Source organism: Passer montanus, unplaced genomic scaffold (genome assembly GCF_014805655.1).
Source record: "Passer montanus isolate IOZ18808 unplaced genomic scaffold, ASM1480565v1 scaffold14, whole genome shotgun sequence".
Lineage (NCBI taxonomy): Eukaryota > Metazoa > Chordata > Aves > Passeriformes > Passeridae > Passer > Passer montanus.
In genome coordinates, this window is record NW_024360941.1 from 3,054,446 (window position 1) to 3,075,242 (window position 20,797).

Below are 20,797 nucleotides of genomic sequence, written 5' to 3' on the forward strand. Positions count from 1 at the left end.
TTTGGGAAGCTACTTGACTCTCTGGAAATTGCCTAAGTCAGTTTCACGTCAGGGATACATGTGAACAGACATCTATCTCTCTCCCAGGACAGCAAAGAACAGCAAGAAACTCAACTCCCCTGAAGGATTTGTTTACTTTTTGCAGGTATATATTTCCTTTTGCCATATCCAGCCCTACTAATATAAGCTGCTTTCTTTTACCACAGACTGAAGATTTCTCTGAAGCATAATCTTCAAGATGAAGTTCTTACTAGCAATTTTATGTTTCATCTCATTCTCCTTATGGATTGAAGAAGCCTATTCCAAAGAGAAGTCTTCAAAGAAAGGAAAAGGGAAAAAGAAGCAATATCTATGTCCATCGTATGTTCCTGCTTTCTTTTATGCTTTTGTATGATGGTGAACCTGCCCTGTTTTTAACAGTGGAAATTATGTGGCAATTGGAGTAGAAGGTGATGCTTCTGGTAGAGGGATGGGGTCTGTGGTGGGAATGGGTTTGACCAGCATCATTCTGTCATTGTGTTCCTTCTGCAGCAAGTCTGTTTTAATGCAAGGGGAAGATATAAGCCACAACAATTGTTCCTTTTCTTGTGGTGGATTTCAACCCAGTGCCTTGCTATTTATGGGGACACAGTAGAGTGGTCCCATAGTGCTGTGCTGTCTAGCATCATGTTGCAGGTGTATTGGGGATAGCAAGGAGGGTGCAAAACTCTCATGGTGAAATTCAGCTTCTGGTTAGCTAATTCTGTAAGAGAAGGCTTGTCCTACACATATTACAATTGCATGTTGAATAGAACTAAGGTCTTCAGCATCTTTCATCAATCATGTTTAATTCTATAACTTTTATGGAAGTGGATGTATTGATTGTTACTATAAGGTATGCCCTTGTGGAATAATCTCCCTGTAGAAATACAGAAATTAGAATCTGTGATTGCCCAATTGAATAGAGGATGTGTTCTGGACACCTATGATTACTTGATGTTAAAGAAACCTCCCTCTTTCTAATGCCTACCACACTTTACATTGTGATCCATAGGACAATATTTTATTTGTGAGTCCTATTTTTATAATTTTCTTGGCCAGCCTTACTAATTTTTAGTGTTATGTTGTAAATATATGTGGAAAAGATTGATGGACTGCGATAAATTGCCAGTAAGTGTAGAAAATTACTATGACTGAAATAATAAAATTGTTTAGACACAGTTAAAACATATTTCTTCTTTGACCGTAAAAGAAGAGGTACAGAATGTTAGACTGGTTATTTAACATTAATCAATTTTTCCAAAGAAAAAACAAAGTAAAAGTGGAATAATCAGACAGAAGCATTGTTCAAGTAATACTTTTTAAAGTTTCTATTCTTTTCAAATATTGACAGAGATGTTTATTTGTAACCTAAAATTTTAGAATGTTTCTACATATGATGCGTGTCTTCCTTTTCTTTTTTTTATATCAAACCAAAAAAATTATATTTGTTGTTAGATTTGAATACATTAAGATGTGTCTCAAATGTGATCATGACTCATCTGAAATGACCCCTACCCATTCTTTCCCTTTTAAAAGTTAAGTTGAGTCTGGATGAGGTTTTTGGTCTGAGCTACTGTGAGAGTTTATAGCAAGGAGAGAAATGTCAGGGTTCCCAGGACAGGCATCAGAACAGAAGCCTTTGAAAAGTAAGTTAGACAGCTGGGAACTGAAACCAGGTCTTCCATGGTCTTGTTTAAATAGCCAGCATTTCCCCCTGTTCTTGACTTAGTCTTAGAATTCAAAACGGCAATGTCATTTTATCTTTGTGAGTGGATTTTTCTTGTTTGTTTTTATTTTAAGCCCTGTATTTCTTGGTACCATTAAATATGATGTCATTTGTCACCAATACACTTGAAAAAACATTGAATACATGCTATCATTTTCAAAGTGATACTTTCCCAGTTGAATTTGTCTGCAAAAATACCAGTGAATCCAGTACTTTTGATCCATTGTGCCATGTTGCCGGCAAGACTTGCCGTTGCAATAAGTCCTATTCCATCTCCTGAATAATGACCAAGTTGTCTATATCTCACTTGACTGAAGTTCACAGCTTGAGAGACAACCACTTGTAATAGTGGGGTTGCTGTTTCTGTGGCTGGCATCTAGAAGACCTGTCATGTGAGTGAGTGATGAAAATCAACTCTGTCTGGCAGAGAAATTGCCCAGTGCTCTCTTAACTCAGGCTGCTGTTGGCAAATTTCCAATCATCAGCATTTTTTAAATGATCGTTCACAAAATTTATTGATTTGGTGACACTCTGTTTTGTAAAAGAAGTTGCCTACTAATAGTAAATTTTTCATTGTGAAAAAAGTAAGGTATCTTTCCTCAGAATCAAACCAAAACATAATGCAGTGGAGAGGAAATCAAGTGACACTATAAGGGTTGACTAAAACTACTCAAGGAAGTGTCTAAATTAAAAATTTTCTAGTAATCTTGAAAAAAATATTTTAGAAGAATGCATGTTATTTTTTTAACAAAACAAAAACCCTTTTGTATAATTTATAAAATTAAATGGTACAAATTCCTAATGTAAATGTACTTTTATGAGTTAAACTCTTAATCCACTTTTAATTTGCATTGGTTACTGGTGCAATAAAATTTAAAACTTAATTGTAACAAATTTTTGCCTTTTATCTCCTTGCAGCATGTGAAAAGCTAAATTTTAATTCTTCAAGAGAACAAAAAACTGCGTTAGTAGTTGTATGTGGAGCAATCCTCTCTTGCAAACTTCATAATGAAATTCAAATCTATGCAAATCATTATTCAGGAAAAAATTTTTTTGAATCTCATATTACTGCCTGAGTTCCTTAATTTGATGTTAAGAAATGGGTGGCTACAAGACTGGCTTGGGACTTTATCACAAATTTGTTTGGATAAAAATTAAGCATACTTGAACTTTTCCTTTTATGGCTCTCCAGAATACAAGCCTTTTGCCAAATGTGCCCCTCTGGCATGAAATTAACTACTCTTAGGATAAGATGAAAACAAGTTGATTAGAAACCCCATAAAACGTTCATTATTGTCTCATAAGCAGATATTTGCTTCCTTACATCAGGAAAATTCTATTTTGTATCTTAGAGCAAACCCTCGTGATTATTCATGATGCTGTACTTCTCAGTACATTGTGTGATACTGGCTTGATTTACCATCTTATTTTCATTTATTCCTGAAACTGTTTTTCCCAGGTTTTAATTGAAGGGTTTCTTGAAGCTGATACTAAATCATTTGGTTCTTACTTTGATTTAATGCTTTCTCAGAACAGATGTAAGATTTCACATCTTACATTTAGATCGTTTTCTTTCTTACCTCAGGCTTTCAAAGTGAAACATAGAATAATTATACTTCTGTCTGGTTCCTGAATCTTTGTTGATTAACAAAGAAATTTACATATTGGGCCTAAAATGTTACAATAGAGAGTTTTGCACCATAAATCTGAGAAACTGGCTTCCACAGATTCAAAGTGCAATGAAGTACAAAGCTTCTGTAACAAAACTTTTGCCTTTTGTTTGCCATGGAAAATCTTTTTAAAAAAATCAGGCCCACCCCTTCAAGAAAAAAAAAAAAAACAAACCAAAAAAACCCACCAAAAAAACAACAAAAAAAAAAACCAAAAACAAAAAAACCCCCAAACCCTAAAAAACTGTATTAAAAAACCAAAAAAAACCCCAAAAACAAAAAAAAACCCCAAACCCTAAAAAACTGTATTGCTGTTTACAAAGCTTATTTTGAAATTTCATATACTTAATACAGATGATTTCTATACAGCTACAGATGGATTAAATTATTTTATCTCTTTCCTGCTCACAGACTTTGTTACTTAGTTCTTATTAACTTCTTCATAATTCCTTATAATACCTTGCTTCTCTTAAACATGTGGGACAGTTAGCTGTGACTTAGAGCACTGCTGAAAAATGCTTTTCCTTTTGTTACACCATAATAAACACTTCAATTATTTTATGGTGTTTGAGCTGCTGCTCTTATCTCCACAATCCTTAGCAGCCTGGAAGGTCTCTACTAAAAACTACTCACAAGATTTCTAGATGAAATGAAATTATAAGAAAAGGGAAGCTTGGTTATTACAGTGTTAGAAAAGGAATAGATAAGTAAGAGTGTCACATAGCAGCTAACAAAACCAGTAATGACTGTGGTCATCATCACAGCTATCCCTGTTAATTATAGTTTTAGGATGACTCAGCTGTTCACTTGCACAGCTTTCACCTCTGAAGATCTCTCAGCCTCCCTAATGCCACAGCAATGCTGAGAGCAAAACCTCACTTGCTAAATCTCATCCTTTTGTCTGGATAGCAGGACTCTGCTTTGAAAACAGCATTCCTCTTCACCTTTATGCATTTGTCCACATGGAGATTGGTATCCTTGTAGATGATTTATAAATACTGTATAATATCTACAGAGACCCTTTTTTATGCACAGAGCAGGACTACAAATCATATTTGGCTTGTATTGAATAAAGCATATCAGCTACTTCAGAAACTGTGAAATGGCCCTCTAAGCCCTCCAGAAAACATGGCTTGTGCCATCTGCCAGGGCAGAAGCTTAGAAAGGTCACAGATGCAAAGGTTCAATAAACAGGCTTCTTTTAAAAAAACAACAACAAAAGACAGTGGAACTAGGGAAAAAAGGCTTTGTTGTGTTTAAAGCAGATTTGTATGAAATTCTGTCCTCAAATTTCTCTTGGTTAACTTTAAGCTTCTGATATGCTCTTCCTATTAAGACTAAAGTAAAAGTTCCAAATAGATTTTATACCGTGGGTCCTCTCCACTTCTCCATGAACTGTAACTTTTTTTTATCAAGCCTTTGGGTATATATCACCTCTCTGTCTGTAGCAGGTGATCAACCCCAAAATGTAATTGGTGGGAAAGTGGCATTATGTCTCTCCTCATTCCCATCATCTAGAAGACAGTGTTGATAGTCAGTGAACATTTTCATTTGTAGGTGTAGTGGAAGGGTTTATACACTTTGTGGGAGGAGGTGGAATGAAGTTGAAAGGAAAGCCTGAGTTTGGTTGTGGAAGAAGATACATCTGACAGTCATTCCAATGATAAGTACTTTGCAGAGCCCAGGTCTTGTTCCTATAAAAATTCTTCTGCCCTGTGGTAACTGCAGTTGGTCAATGCTTTTATTATTCTGTGTCATGTAACTCTCATGGAAAGCTGTGATCCCAGACAGGGCCACATTCCAGAAGGTTTGTGAATTTGTTTTCAAAATGGTTAAATGTGGTGGGCAGTAAAAGATGAAGCTGTATGAGCAAAACGTAAGCTGTCGTGTAAAACAGTAATTAAGTATGAGAGACTGGGTATCATTCAGTAACTTTCCCTCTCAGTGAGCAACATTTGCTCCATTCTTAACACCGGAGTGACGAGACACCAAACTTTTTTGGAAAAATTGCTTACTTTGTATTTCATATACAACCTCCAGACTGAGAAAAACTTGGATCTCTGGGTTGAATTGCACCATCTTTACCTAAGCCCAAGCAAAACCATAGGTCTAAATTCTGTTGTCAAGGCAAATTATATAGAATGTATCTCAGCTTACATTTTGCTCTTATATCTCCACTTATACCACCATGCATTTGGTTAGATTTTACCAAGGTACTTCTATTGTCTCCATACTTACAGCATTTGGAAAAAAATATTGGGGTATGGAACTGATGTAGATAAATTAATTCCAAAATGTTGCTTAAACATTTGGATGCTTATCCTGTTTTACATCTGTGTGCCATATCAAGACATCATGAGACACCCATTAGGCACAAAGGTCACAGGTGGTGACTTTGGTGCAGAGATGCCTAAGCTAGGAGCAAGCAAGCTAGCTTTAGAAAGAAAACACATTGATGCGAGCAGTACTAGTTCAGGCTGGGTCAAATACCATGCTAACCTGGTTCTGTTGGTTTGGGGGCTGTCACCTCTGTGGCAGGCAGATGAACCAGCTTGCTTTTCTCAAGTTTAGTGAATAATAAGGCACTTCAGATTCCCATATAAACACTCCTTAAGGTGACTAACCCTGGGAATGTTGAATTATGAAACCAAAGCTGGATTTAAGAGGTTTCTGCAAGACAAGGACTGAAGTAGTGGCACTAACAGCTAGTGACTCTACTTAACGCGGGAAGGTTGTGTGTCCACATCAGGAGACTTTTCTCTTTGGTTTATCTACAACATGAGATGAAAGACGAGCAGTTTCACCCCCTCAACTCACAGTTCACAATTCAGGATGCCTAATCTGAGTTTCTGTTTCAAAATTAGCTATGAAGGAACCTTTCTCTTTTTTTTACCACCCTGCACTATCTGCAAATTTCAGTACTGAAGCTACATATCTCATTTTAGGTGTTTAGCTATCAACTGCATTTGTGAAGGCATGTAAATGTTGACTCATAGCTCCATAGTTTTAATGTAATTAGTGATACCACTTTTCATATGAGTAATTGTAATTAATCTTCTTAGGAATAACCTGTCACTTTGCACAGTTTGAAAATGTAGCTATTAAACATACTAGAGATTAGCGAGATCAGTCAGAAGAGTTACTTGATATGTATTAACTTGTTTCTATGCTTAGAGTTATTGCACTCAAGAAATCAAATGCCTGCAAATCAGAACACGGATAGTTTATATCAGGAAAATTGTACTTAAAGTATATGGTGGGATAATATATATTATGTGTCCCATACTTATTTTACCTTTCTCACATGTACACATGTTATATGACTAAAATGTCAGTTTCCATCATCAGTATCCATCAGGTATTTTTATCTGTCAGTAATTTAGAACTATAAAAAAGCATTCCTTCCTGTTTGTGTAGAATATTGTTTATATACTTTCCTCCTGTAGCACTGCATGTCGAAAGGACTCCTTGTAACTTCAGTGAGCTCTGAGAGAATAAATGTCATGATGACCTGTAGAGATATAATGTCTTCGGACACATTTGCCTAACACAAATGTAAAGCTGTATAAATTTCAAACCAAGTATAATACATGCTTCCTTTTGTCATGCATATCTGCTTATCTAAAATTCTGGATTTTGGTTAGTAAATTATGAAAATAATTACCTGTTGTCGTCAACTTGAAACGTTAATCATGATCTTCAAAGGCAGTGATAAAATGTGTAGAGCTGCAGTGGAAGAGGAGATGAACACCTTACTGCATGTCCTGTGAAATACAGTATGTAAAGCAATTTGATCCGTCAGTGATACCAGATGTAACCTCCGAAAGACCAGGCATTTCACACAGGGACGTTATAGCAAAAAACTAACTGTACTTTGTTTTTTCTCTGGATTGTGAGGACACTGCTTGTAGAAGTGCAGATACTTCTGTGTATACAGGAATGCTGCTTGTTTTCCATTTCATTTATACAGAGACAGAAAAATATCTTTGGGTTTGGGTATTTTGTATGTTGGTTGTGTGGGCTTTTTTAATTACTTAGGTAAAATTTTCGGTAGAGAAAGTTCTAGCTTTACAATTACTTGCTTTTAAATTTTCTCCATAGCAACTATGAGGCTTCTGTTGCCTTATCCTTTGGTATTCACTGTATCTTGCTTAGAACTCATGAATTACTGTGAAGAGTGCTACATTCCTGCTTCTTAATGCTTTCCATCAGCTTCACATGCATTCAACAGAGGTTGAAATAAATGCATTAGAATTAAAATGCATGCTGCAACTGGTGGAAATCAAAGTTACCAGCTTTTTACAAATGGGAAAATTGTAGGCTGAATTGGAAAAAATGGTAAATAACTTCTCAGTCAGTGTGTTGTTATGTGAGACTCAGCGTTCAGCACACTGAAGTAAAATTCTTCTAGAAAGGCAGATCTCAGCTCAAATCCTTTTTGTCTTATGTAATATACAAATATGCCTCTCATTAATTCATTCCATAATGGCCAATTAAGTAGGGGTGGTTGTGGCTCTAGGTAAATGTCTCATGTTAATAGTCCCAGTTTCTTTATCCAAGCAGCTACCACATCCCATTAACTCTCTCATTAGGTCTTTTTGCTCATTTGTCACTCCAAAAATGTTGTTAAATTCTTAATTCACCCCAAGGAACACATCTGATGTACTGATTTGCAGGTGAAGTTTAGGCATTTTGGTCAGCAAGGAATTCCAGTCATTGTGGTGAAGTTTCCTTGTGTGCTGTTCAATGATGGTAGATAATGACAACATGCTGTAAAAGAACCACAGTGAAAATATGACTGATACTCAGCAGAGCTTTTCTTTTTTTCCAGTGGCTATTTCAACCACTTCATTCAAAGTGACCTTTAAAAGTAGCTTGTACTGAATCTCAGTGCTTATCCTCCTAACTCAAACCAGCCAAAGTCATTGTATTTCACTTGGTTCTTAGATAAGCAAGGAAAAATGCACTTCTACACTTGTATAAGTTCAAAACACAACCCCATGATTTGTGGAAGATGTGATTGTGGTGTTCTTTACCAGCAAGCTATGCTGTCATTTTTCTTCCCATCAGTGTCTTTCCAATGCAATAAGTCTCCTTTGCCCAATTTTTGGATGGCTTTTGAGCAAACAACCTGAACAGATATTTTTATTAATATACTTCTGCAGTGCAGCTCAGATCTCACAAAGCTACCGCTTTATTCCTCTTACTTGAAAAGACAAATAAAAATGTCATCTGTGTTTAGCTTTCTTTTGCTGTTTGTTGCTCACTCATTTAATTTCTCAAACCTTTTTTCTCTTTTCCTCATTGCTTCTTATGAGCATCTGTATTTAATTTATGTGCCCATGTTATCCTGCGTAGTTCAGATTACTGTTTTCACTAATGAACTTCTTTGTATAACCCATGACAAAATAAAAAAAAAAAATTAAGTTTGTTCATTAGTTGTTACTTGGATTTGTTTTCGTATTTCATTATACTGGACATACATGATTTAGAAAGAAATCTTATTGTCAGTATTAAGGAGATTATTTTATAAATGTAGTTATTGTAGACATCTGATGTAGCTGTTTCAGATGCCAATATGTGTAACTTGCAAGGAAGCACTGGCATGAACCTTTCTGTATCTGATAAAATGCAGCATGCAGAGTGTTTCCCTGCCTTTCTAATAGCTAGAAGAACATTCTTTTCTGAATTGCTCGGTCTAGAAAATGGAAAATAATATTTTGTTTTCATTTTGTCCAACTAGTATTTCTAATAGCTAGAAGAACATTCTTTTCTGAATTGCTCCGTCTAGAAAATGAAAATAATATTTTGTTTTCCTTTTGTCCAACTAGTGGTAGCAGAAAAAAATCATGCAAAGCTGGTTTGTGATACTTCCGTAGCAACCTCTTCAGTGGTAAACGTCATCACTGAAAACTGAGCACATCTCAGAATTACAGAAATAGAATAGGATAGGATAGAATAGAATAGAATAGAATAGAATAGAATAGAGTATTTCAGCTGGAAGGGACCTACAATGATCATCTAGTCCAGCTGCCTTACCAAATGAGGAAATAAACTAATTCTTATGCATAATGATCCAATTCTAAGTAAAATTTAAAAGCTTACAAGCTCAGCCCTGGGAAGATTGTTTGAAAGAGAATTTGTCAATTATTAGGAAAGGAGTTAGAACACATATTCCTTTTTTAATTGCTGTAATATTAAATTAGCAGAGGCTTATTGTATACAGAACATACAGATCTGTATACATAACAGGAAGTTAACATATGTTGCTAAAAGTAAATGCTTCCTTGTTTTATTAGAAGACTAATTATCTCTGGAGAAGTTCTGCTGGAACAATTAGTTCACCTATGTGGTTGTTACAGATCACAGAGGCTGTAATGTGTTTACTGCAAGAGATGGGTGGGGAATTGCATACTACAGCCACTTAATGCTGCTCCACAATTCTTTTCTCTTCCTGTATGTTATAGTTTAAGATATCCTCCTGGATGCATTTTTCTTGGTAGGTACATTGCTGTGCAGTTTTTGGAATGCATACTTATCCTGCTAATTACTGTTTGGTAGTCAAAATTTCAAGGAGGATTTAGTGCCATTTTATTGCCATAATTTTTTCCTCATTTATAACATCAAGCAAATACAAGAAAATAGCTAAGCAGATATGCAGCTTTAGGTTTCAGAAATATCCTGAATACAACAAAGAAAACAGAAATCTGATTTTCTTTTCCCTGAACAATAAAATGCTCAATGGGTATCAAGGAGACTATGATAGAATAAAATGCATTTGTGTTTTCATAAATGGTTGACATGTTTTTAATAGGAAATAGGGAATTCCTTCGTAGTTTTATTTACAAATGTTTTAGTTTCAAATATTAACTGAGAAGATTAGATTTCTTTGGGAAGGCATAGTGAGTCTACCAAGTCAGTAGATCTGATTCCATTTGCCCTTATGGTTTGAGTTAAACCAGTTGTTTTTAAAGGTGAGTTTATTAATAAGAGCTCTTCAAGGGCTAGGCTCTGGTCTTATCTCCAGTATTCAATTAAATACTGGTGTCATGCTATGCTGGCATTTATTAATTAATTAATTTCCCAGTAATAAATAAGGAAAATGCTGAACAGGAGCTACCATAATTAGGCATTCTAAAATCAGGAGGTCTAATACATTCATGTGGGGTTTTTGTTGTTGGTTTTGTTTGTTTTTTTTAACTGGTAAAAAGGCTTCTGTAGAGTTATTGTTTTCTTCAAAGAATATTTAATAAGGCATAAATTCCAGAGAACATGAAGGAAACTAAAGGATGAGAAGGAAAAAAAAAAACTTAGCTGTTATACAGAATAACATGTCAAACTGACATTGGTATAGGAGACAATAATGAAAAAAAGAAATTACAGGGTGAAGAAGGCAACAGCAGCTTATGCTGATTATGGAAAATATTAAGGAAATAAACTTGATTATTTTTCAAAATACATTTGTACATTAGTTTGCAAGAGGTGATAATGTTGATGCATATGAATTATACCTGTGTAGGGTGTTTCTCTTATCTTTACATGGCATCCTGGTTACTGAATCATAATGACAGAAAGACAGCAAAGTAATCATAAAAGGGATGGAAAAATGATTATGAGACAGAATTCAAAACTGAAACAGTCACTGAACAGGTTCTGGAAACATAGAAATTCATTTGCATACCATTATGAGCCTGCTTGGTGTTTAAAATACCTGGGGAGGGCACTGACCACCCGTATTTCTTTTTATTACACTCAGTTTCATGTACTCTTTTACCTGTCACAGGTTCTTTATGATTGCAGCAATGTTTTCATTTAACACCCAGCACAATAATGGCAATGTAATGAAGATGTTTAAATTCCCCCTGCAAAACCAGAGAGTCCAAGGCCTTGTTTTCTGTAGTAAAGCTTTTATTAGCACTTGACAAAGAGATTATGCAATCCTCCAGCTCTGGGTGGAATAGCTGGCACTGGCATGCGAGAGCAGGAGACTGCCAAAAGCCTCTGCATGGTTTGGCACTTACAAAGTGGCTGTCAATTTACTAAGGTTCCTAAGCTGACAGTCACTAAAAATAGCTCAGGTGGCTGCTTTCTACTGATGAAAGAAAGCATGTCCCTCTGCATATTTTTGTTTGGAGGGAAAGGAACAATTATGGACAATTTGCAGGGAACAAATCGCAGTTTATTTGCTTCCAAGTTTGCAGTTAACAGTATGTCAGAGCATTTGTGTTTATTACAGAAGTAGTTTCTTGAAAACTACTGAAACTTCTCAAGGAAAGGAAGACTATACAGTATGGCACCTGTAAATAACGGACATTTTTTGCTTGTGAAATGACATTTATGGCATTACTTTAAAATCACTTCAATTTAAGCATGGAATTATTTCTGTCTTAGTAGTAACTAATGAACTTTTCTTCACAGGCAGCAATCAGCTGAAGACCTTGCAAGAGTACCTGCTAATTCTACCAGCAATATCTTGAACAGACTATTGCTCAGCTATGATCCCAGGATAAGGCCTAATTTCAAAGGTTTGTCAGATATTTCAGCCTTTTTTATCTTTGGATTTTAACTTTTATTCTTTTCACACAGAGAGAAAATATGTAGATATAATACTCACAAACTAAATTTCTGTTGTTGTTGTTGTTGTTTTTAATGGAAGCCTTCCTAGACAGTGTGAAACTGCAGAAGATATTTATCCTTTTGAGCTGAAAAATAACAGGTTAGGATTTCATTATAATACTATGTGATCTTTATTACTATTGGTCTTATTTTATAAGAGACTTTTTAAGTGTAGAAATAGAATTTATAGAATAAGTTTCAAAAATATATTTTTATCCCTACGTTTTAGTTAGACTGTGCTTTACAGCATTTTAAACCACCAGATTTCTATATAGACATCCTTTAAGATGACTATAAAAAGTTGGGGTCAGCAGTATCACTGTTAGCAAACCATACAATTATTAAATTATTTAAAGATATTTTAGTTATAAAGCTTACACACTTCAGGAATTCATATAGGTAATGCATTGAAACACATTTTCTGCCATTAAAACATTTCCCTGGCAGTCAGATGTTGCAGGATGCTTCTGTGTAGAGTGTGTGAATCCTTACACGAGAAGAAAAAGTTGAAATACATATTCTCTACTAAGCCTCTAAGAATTCACACAAGTTGGGCTGTAAATTAGATTTTTCAGGAATTAGATTATTTACCTTCTGTAAATAATGTACTACTAAAAAGATGTAGACAATTTTATTACATATAGATAAAGCAGTTTACATAAAACAGCTCTTTCATTTTAAAACTCCTCATATAATTATATGAGCATGAAGAGGTATTTTAACATGAATATCACTAGTATGAAAAATTTGGAAATCTTAAATGTTTATTGTGCTTTTGAAGAGGCTATTTTCAGTTCTGTTTAACAGTTTTATAAACCTATTAAGTTTAGTTCTCAGTAAGTGTGCTGCTTCTTTCTTATTCTCTGTAGAACCATATTTATATGTTTTCAGCACTGTCTTGTCACAAAGAATAAATGTCCAGCCTCTTCTCTACCTGTTCTTCAGCATAATCAGCTTGTAATCACAAAGCATGGTGCAGATTTCTTTATATTTTTGATAACCCTTCTGGCAGTCTGGTAAGAATCAAGACAGAAGGGAAAGGGAGGACATGTAATGTTAACTCAGGGGAAGGTGGAAGAAAAAGAACATTTTCTGACAAGTGGTTTGCCCATGTTAAAATGTTCCTCACACATGAGTGATTTTCTTGGATGGCACATCCTATTCAAATCTGGAAGAGAGAGTGCACTCTTGGCTACTAGTGATGTGATGGGTGCTCTGTCACATGTGTCAGGCATTAAAAGAAGTACTGTGCTCATTGTATAAGCAAAAGCATCATACTTAAGTAGTCTGATTAAAAAACCAAACCAAACAAATTGGTTTAACTGAGAAAGTGAAATTTTATCTTCATAAATTTCTGGCGACCAGGAGAATGAGTTTGAATTTTTGTATTAAAGCTGCATAAAAATATTTTATGCAGACAAACATGCTATTGAAAGAAACATATATAACTTTGTACTGTATTTGCTTAGTCTGTCAAAACAGTATTCATATATTCTTATAGCTCTTTTGTTGCTGAAATTAGGAAGAGTATTTGTAACAGTGTAAATGATATACCTGCATCTAGTGGACATCCTGACACTGACACCACAGAGGTACTAAATAAAAGTCCATAATTAGTTCTCTCAACTATCAGGTCACTTCTCCTCACTCTGTGATAACTCTCTGTTAACACCAGATTAAATTACTGCCAATCAGTTCCCGCAGGGTGACAGAGGGCAGATGTAGCAGCTGTCATACCATCCCTCTTCAACTACAGGAATCCTGGCTGTGGAAAAGAGAAAAAAATCGAGGCCGTCCTAATATCTTCACAGCTCTGACTTCTAGAAATTTTTCCTGGTTAATTGGTAACGATTGTGAAATTGAGCAGCTTTCCAACTCTTTCATACATAGGCTAGATAGCTGTGAAAAATGCATGCAATAATTTTTACCTGCCTGGCAGGTAAAGGCTTATGTACTTTATTTGCACAAGAAGGTGTCTTCTTAAAGCATAAGGAAATATCATAAATCATAAACAGGTAATTTGGGATGATAGTGTGTCATTATGACCTTGACAGTTAAAAGTGGCTGCTGCTAGAAATATGAATTGCTTCTATCCATTACACTATGTGCAAATGTAATACTGGCTTATGCATTCTGAGATAACAGAAAATCATGAAATTCAATACTATTAATTTAGATATATGGTCTGTGGAATTCTGTAAGATTAGCTCTCTGGACTAAGGATTTTTATTTTTCCCTTTTTTATCACTAGGTTAAAAAGTCGTTTCGTGATTTCTATTGACTTTGATACCTATATATACACTAACTTAAAGTTACATTGTGACATTATGATACTGGAGCTTTAAATGAAGGATAATGTACCTTTACTGGATTGTGTAGCTCACTAGAATTGTTTTTTTTTTAAAGGAATTCCAGTCGACGTTGCAGTTAACATCTTCATTAACAGCTTTGGGTCAATTCAAGAGACAACTATGGTAAGAGTGAAATTAAATTCATGTAGTGCACATGGAGATTTTCTTACTAAATCAAACTTCAGGCTGAGGATTATGAACTATAAAATAGAAATATTTGAGATCCAAACCTATTAATGTATTTCACTCTGTAAGTGTCCACAGATTGTTGTAGCTTTAGAATCTGATTTACATGAAAGGAAATCCATGGTTTCTAAGATGCAAGAGCTAGACTAATTTCCATAGGTTATTAAGTTCATTGGAAGAACCCATTGGACAGTATGAGTTGAAGATCTTCATGAGAGTTGTTACATAGTTTGCTTGGTGTGTTATTCAAAAAAACCCTAACAACTAAGACTGTATATGAGAGAAAAAGAACAGATGCATAAGGATGAAATTTATAGATTCTTTATTTTATGTGGATCTGAAGATGTAAATAAATTGTGATGGAATACAAGGAAGAGTAGTAAAGGAATAGACTATCAATGACCATAGCCTTACTGCTGTTTATTTACTGCATGGGAAACATAAACTGGGGAGCGAAGTTTATAAAAATGTGTTTCCAGTTCAGCTAGAAAATTTCAATATGTCAATAACAGGATGAAATAATCCTCATTGCAATTTTGACTTCTTTTGTTTCTTTGGGAAATAAAATCAGTTTCAAAATATGAGTTGCTTCAGCAAAGAACTTTCTGGTATTTTGGGACTTGCAGGTCTTTTTTTGTCATGGTGTTTCCAAAAAATACTATCAAAAATATTGCCAAAAAATGCATTTAGTTATTGAAGATGTTCTGACCTTATCAGGTTTTCCTTTTGTGTAAAAAAGAGGGGAGTGCACCGTGTCATGCCAGTACATGGAAGCCTCAGCCAAGGCATGCACTGAGTGGGAGTTCTGAGGCATTCCCTGATTGCTTTAGTGACCTGCTGCATCTGAAGCATTGAGGCAGTTCCCAAAATCAAGTTGCTTTTTTTAATGCTGTGACTAAGGCAGCATTCTGACACATAATGGCAGAGAAGAAGTAAACCACAATACCACCAAATAAGCAATAAAACACATTTTTGTTGTTGTTGGAAGTAAGTGCCCACTTCAAATTCATAACCAGCTTACAGGTCACCCTAATGAAATTTCAATAGGACTGCAGAGCCGCTCCAAATTGAACATAAATGGTGGCTGGAACAGTTTTAAGCAGCTTGGCCAGAAATTTCTGTTTCTTTAGCTAGTAGAGATTTATGTTTGATTGCAAATAATAGTAAGTCAACGAATGCCATTAGTGGGAAGTGACATTAAAACAAAAAAATGTAAGTTTGCCCAAAAGGCCACAAGATTTATTTGTGAAAACAAAAAGAGGACTCAAATTTAAAGACGAGCAGGGTGGAAGAGCAGAAAAGTAGGACCGAGATAAGTGTCTTAAGATATGAAGTATATTGGGCCAGATGGCCCTTTCAAGTTTTTTTAATCAGTTGCATGCTTTGAAAAGTGGCTTTTACAGAGGCTTTTTTACAATTCACCCAGATTCATATAGTAACAAAAGATGAATGTGAGAGATTTGCTTCCCCCCAGCCCCTCCAAAAAAAAAGAAGTATGCTTTCCACAGCCATGTATGTATACCTGTCTGTGCCTTCCTGATATGGTCACTCACAAATTTACTAAGATGTGCTGTATGATAAGTCATGCTCTCCTCTGTAATTCAGACTATCAGACACCTTCTTTACTTTATTTTATGCTTTCATTTAGACTTCTTTGTCTAGCTGATCACCATGATAGCTAAGCATATTTATGTCAAATTTGGATTACTTCTTGATTGCTTTAATGTAATACAGGAAACACTGACAAAATTAACAGTCAATCTGTTGTTCCATGTATTATTTAGAAAACTCTTCCTGCTGCAGTGGGCACTGGATATTCAGGAATCACTTCTCTCTTGGGGATGGGTTTATACTGGTCTTCAAATGGACTGGGAAATACACCGGACAGTAGAAATGGATCGCTTAGAATAGGAAAAGACTTGTGCTTCTGGAATCACAGGAAAAATATTTCCTGGAGGTGAGGCACCAAGTCTGTGAAGGATCAGAGGGGACTCTTGTGTTCAGAAAGGAGACATTTGCAGAAGCACCAGAACTGCTGAAACGGTTCCTTGGTGTTGGAGAAGGGAGTGGCTGGCTACATCTCTACTGTCTCTGGCACGGGTGAGAATCATGAGGAGTATTGATTTATAGACTGTCTCTAAAATTACCAGAAGCTACTAAACTGGTTGGAGTATTATCAAAATTTTGAAATAAATATATTTCTAAGCTTTTCAGTCAATGAATTATTGTGATGATGCTTTTCTCTCTAGCCACTGCTGGCTGAAATAATTGAACTCATAAATTTTTGCAAAATCTATGTGAGGGTAAAGCCATGCTAAAGCAATAATTCCTTCTTTTTTGTGATGGAAGTGTGGGGAAAAGTAACAATGGGTACCAGATGACTGGAAGACAGGTTATGGTAGAAAGTCCAATAAACAAATGTGTAGAGTGACAGTGAGAGAAGGCCTTGCTTGCTGTCCTTCTGGCCCTGTGATAATTATATTCTTAGCTATGCAGTTGGCTCATCCTCAACAAAGAGTTGAGATTAGCGCCTTCTGAGGTATAGTGCACTTAGATTTAAGAAAGGAGGGAATTTCTTTATAGAAAATCATTGAAGTTACTTTGTTTTAAAGCAAGAGAATACCCATTTTACATCTTATGCCCAGAATCCTGTATCACTCTAATCAAGCCTTTGTGAAGAATCTGAAGGGCAGATGTTTGCTCTGTGTTTAGAAAGGATAATGTTCATGTTGTGTTGTTCAATATTGTAGAGAATTGCAGTGCTTCCATACACTTATTAACTAAGTCTCCTGGAAAAAACTAAGCAAAAGAACTAGTGAACTACAGAGAGAATCAGAATTTGTACAGATAAAAAGGAGAAGAGCAAATGCCAGAGCTGCTACATTCCAGTAAGGTCCCTTTATCCTGAATCCTGTAACTTGTTCCTTCTCTATTGTTAGAACACTTGTCAAGGATCCCATGTTAACTCTGCTTCTGAGTTTGCACACGTATTTTGAGACTGCAGATTTGTGGTATAATATGGTGATTATGTCACATGTAGAAACAGTTTTAAACTGGATGACCAGTCAAGGATTCCTAGGGATAGAGAGTTTCTGGTATAAATACCCATAGGACTATAATATTTTTTCTGTGATGATCTGACTTTCTATCTACAAAATCTGTGTTCAAGGTTTTTGCTTGCAGTGTGACCTTTCTTCACTGACTCAAGCAACAGAACACCAGTTCTTCCTTCTCCTTTACTTTAAAATCTTACAGAAAGGTCTTTTTAGTATTCATGACTATAAAAAACATTCAGTTTCCTTATTTTAATCTTAAAAATGACTTTCGACTTCATTAAAAGGAAGCACAATTATGTTGCCTTTCTTTGTATGAGTGCAGTTTATGTAGTTAGTCTTTCATGATCTTCTATGTGTGCTGTTTTGCAGAGATATGTATAGGCTCTGCTTGCTTTCTGGCCTGAGGTGGTTTTCTGGCCACATGCCACTATTTAGTAGACTTCTGAAATATTTCCTAGAATGCCTCCCAACCTCCCTGAAAACTGCTTGTCTTCTGTTGGAGTTACATGGGAAAGCAAAGCCCTGTAGAATACTTCTGTTTTTCCTTCTACCTGACAGGTCCTCCTAGCTCTGATGTTGATGAATGTCTCTTCCATCCTCTTCCCCTAGTTTCAGGCTTTTTAGTTGCTATGTGATCTCCTTTACTATAAAATGCCAATCATTCTGGAAATTCAAAAAAACATATATAAAATGTACACCAGGAAGACCATGTGCTCCCTGCAGACTGCTTCTTCAGCCCCTGTTCAACCTAATTTGAATACACTAACTGAATCGTAAAATTCATTGTACAAATTTGAGAGGACTTGTTACAGACTTCTTTCAAGATCAATTTATACCAGATCATAGTCTTTACTGCTGCCAGATGCTGTAAGGGTGCATGCTCTTCTAAGAAGCTGCCCTTTTGCACGTTGTTGTCTGGCTAGCCACAGTTTTGTATCGTGATATCTCTTTGCTTCTTTTTACATTCTCTGTATTGTCTCAAGTACATGGTGGCCTTCCTCTCCAAGTATCCCTGTCAATATCTCTACTTTGGGCCTGAACCTCCCCATTTAAGATTAATGGGATTCTTCTTTCTCTGAGTTAAATGGGAACAGACTCAAGTTCTTAAAATGTCAAAACATCTGACAGTTTGGTATTTAAGTTCATTTGTAATAAAGAAAGGAAGGAAATAAAGTAGCATCCACCTGATGTTACTTCCAATTCTTATTTTGCCAGTGCATTCTGCTTTTCAGTGATGTAAGCATCTCCTTCTACTGAATGGGTAAGCTGAAGGCAAGTGTTTAAAAGTGCTTATCATTTGCCTATGGCTTTGAGAAGGCATCTTATTTTGTTTAAAATTAGGGTAATATACTTGTTTATGGGGAAATGTAATTCAGTGTAACCAATAGTGTAATGCTTGTGAGCATGAATGGTATGCAGTATTTATCTCATATGATTTCGAGTATTTTTTTTCACTGAGACAAGAAGTGCATATGGAATGGGAACTTCAGCAAGAAGCAAGTAAAATAAATTTTCAATTATATGCATATAATTGAAAAGATGCTTTCTGAGATAATGGCCTGAATTCCCTCCAATTATGAAGCTTCTATATGAGAGCCTTCCAGTACAAATTCACTTCATATTAACCTTTTAATTTTTTGCTTCTTTTCTTTGGCAAGACAGCATAGATCTTTGTATAAATAAGAGTCAGACTATGTATATTTTTTCCAAAATCAACTACCAACAAGTAACAAGTACTTAGTTTTGATGCTTTGCTTTTCCTTACAATGCAGTAAGGAAAAATATTACACAGTATAGTGTAATAAAGCAATACTTGGGCTAATTTGACTGGTGGACTGGACATGGGAAAGTGGGCACTCTATTTAAATATACAGAGCAAATCAACAGAATAAATTATTCTGCATAAGGTCTTAGCCAAGTGGACTCCTTCTGGTTGAAGTTAGGATGACTGTCTCAACATGGCACCTGCTTTGGAGTGCAAATGTAGTAAGTATAGCAGAAGATAATTCAGTTGTATCAACAAAAAAATGTGTAAGACTCATTGACATGGAGAATAAAAAACATTATAAAATTTGTTTGTATGCAGATATTGACAAACCAAAACTATGTCGAGAACCTTCACTACCACATTACTAGCATTTTGTTATAATTGTAGAGCAGTCGCAGTGTTTTCACTGCTCTCAAAGACACAACCCTTTTCTGAGGAGGCTTTGTACATAGTAGACAATTATGAAAAAACAAAGCACTTTACAGAAGGCAACTAGGAAGACTGGAGATAGAAACAATCTTACATACAGAATTTTCATTCATTTGTTTGGGTTTGTTTAACTTTTTTTCAACAATAAATTTATTCTTTCTCTGTATATGATCTGCCTAGTTTACATATATATCAAAAAGAGGCACTGGATTAAATATAAATGTAAAAACCAAAATGACTTAGGGATAAGAACTGAAAAATCTTAGCTGACATTCTAGGTCAGATTCTTCCTTTGGATGCCCACAGCTTTCACTAAGCACAGAACACGTGCAGGGTATCATTTTGCCCCGAGACACGTGCTACTCCGATTCCCAAAAGCAAAATTAGGTTCTCAGTGAGCACAGCCCTACTACTGTCCTTCCTTCAGCCAGAGTCCTACTGACTTCAGAAGGAGATTTCCTCTGATTTTGTCTCTTTGAGACTGATTCTCTTCTCAGTGAGCACAGCCCTACTACTGTCCTTCCTTCAGCCAGAGTCCTACTGACTTCAAAAGGAGATTTTCTGATTTTGTCACTTTGAGGCTGATTCTGTTTCTCCTTTCATACCTGCTACCTCAGTACTTATGTTGCAAGCTGACATCAGTTTTCCTGTTACCAAGATAGTCCCAGATCACTGATAGAAGGTCTGAGGCTGTATTCTGAGTGTGTAGTATAAAATCTATTACCTACATGGTCTGTTTTCTGCTTTTAGAGTGTGATATTTTACCATCAGTGTGCCACAGCCAAATGAAGAGTAAACTGGAATTGGCACTCACAGGATATCCTGAAAGAAGTGATATCATGCCTGCTGCCTGCAGCCATTTAGTGTGAAGCTATAGTCAAGCTGTGGCCTCTGCCCTGCTGCATGCTTTTCTCTGTGCCTGGGTAACAGGAGCTTTTACTGAGGGGATGCAAAAATGACTCTGGAGTGGCAAT

The 20,797-nt window shown here is 35.7% G+C and overlaps 1 protein-coding gene across 1 annotated transcript in view; it reads left to right on the forward strand.

Moving 5' to 3' along the window:
• The first annotated feature begins 210 nt into the window (after positions 1-210).
• GLRB (glycine receptor beta) overlaps positions 211-20,797 on the forward strand; it is a 48,028-nt gene continuing 27,441 nt past the window's right edge. The window contains exons 1-3 of the mRNA XM_039700253.1: positions 211-360; positions 11,836-11,942; positions 14,440-14,507. Of these exons, the coding sequence (XP_039556187.1) occupies positions 239-360; positions 11,836-11,942; positions 14,440-14,507 (297 nt within the window). The 5' untranslated portion in view covers positions 211-238. The remainder of the gene's footprint in view (positions 361-11,835; positions 11,943-14,439; positions 14,508-20,797) is intronic.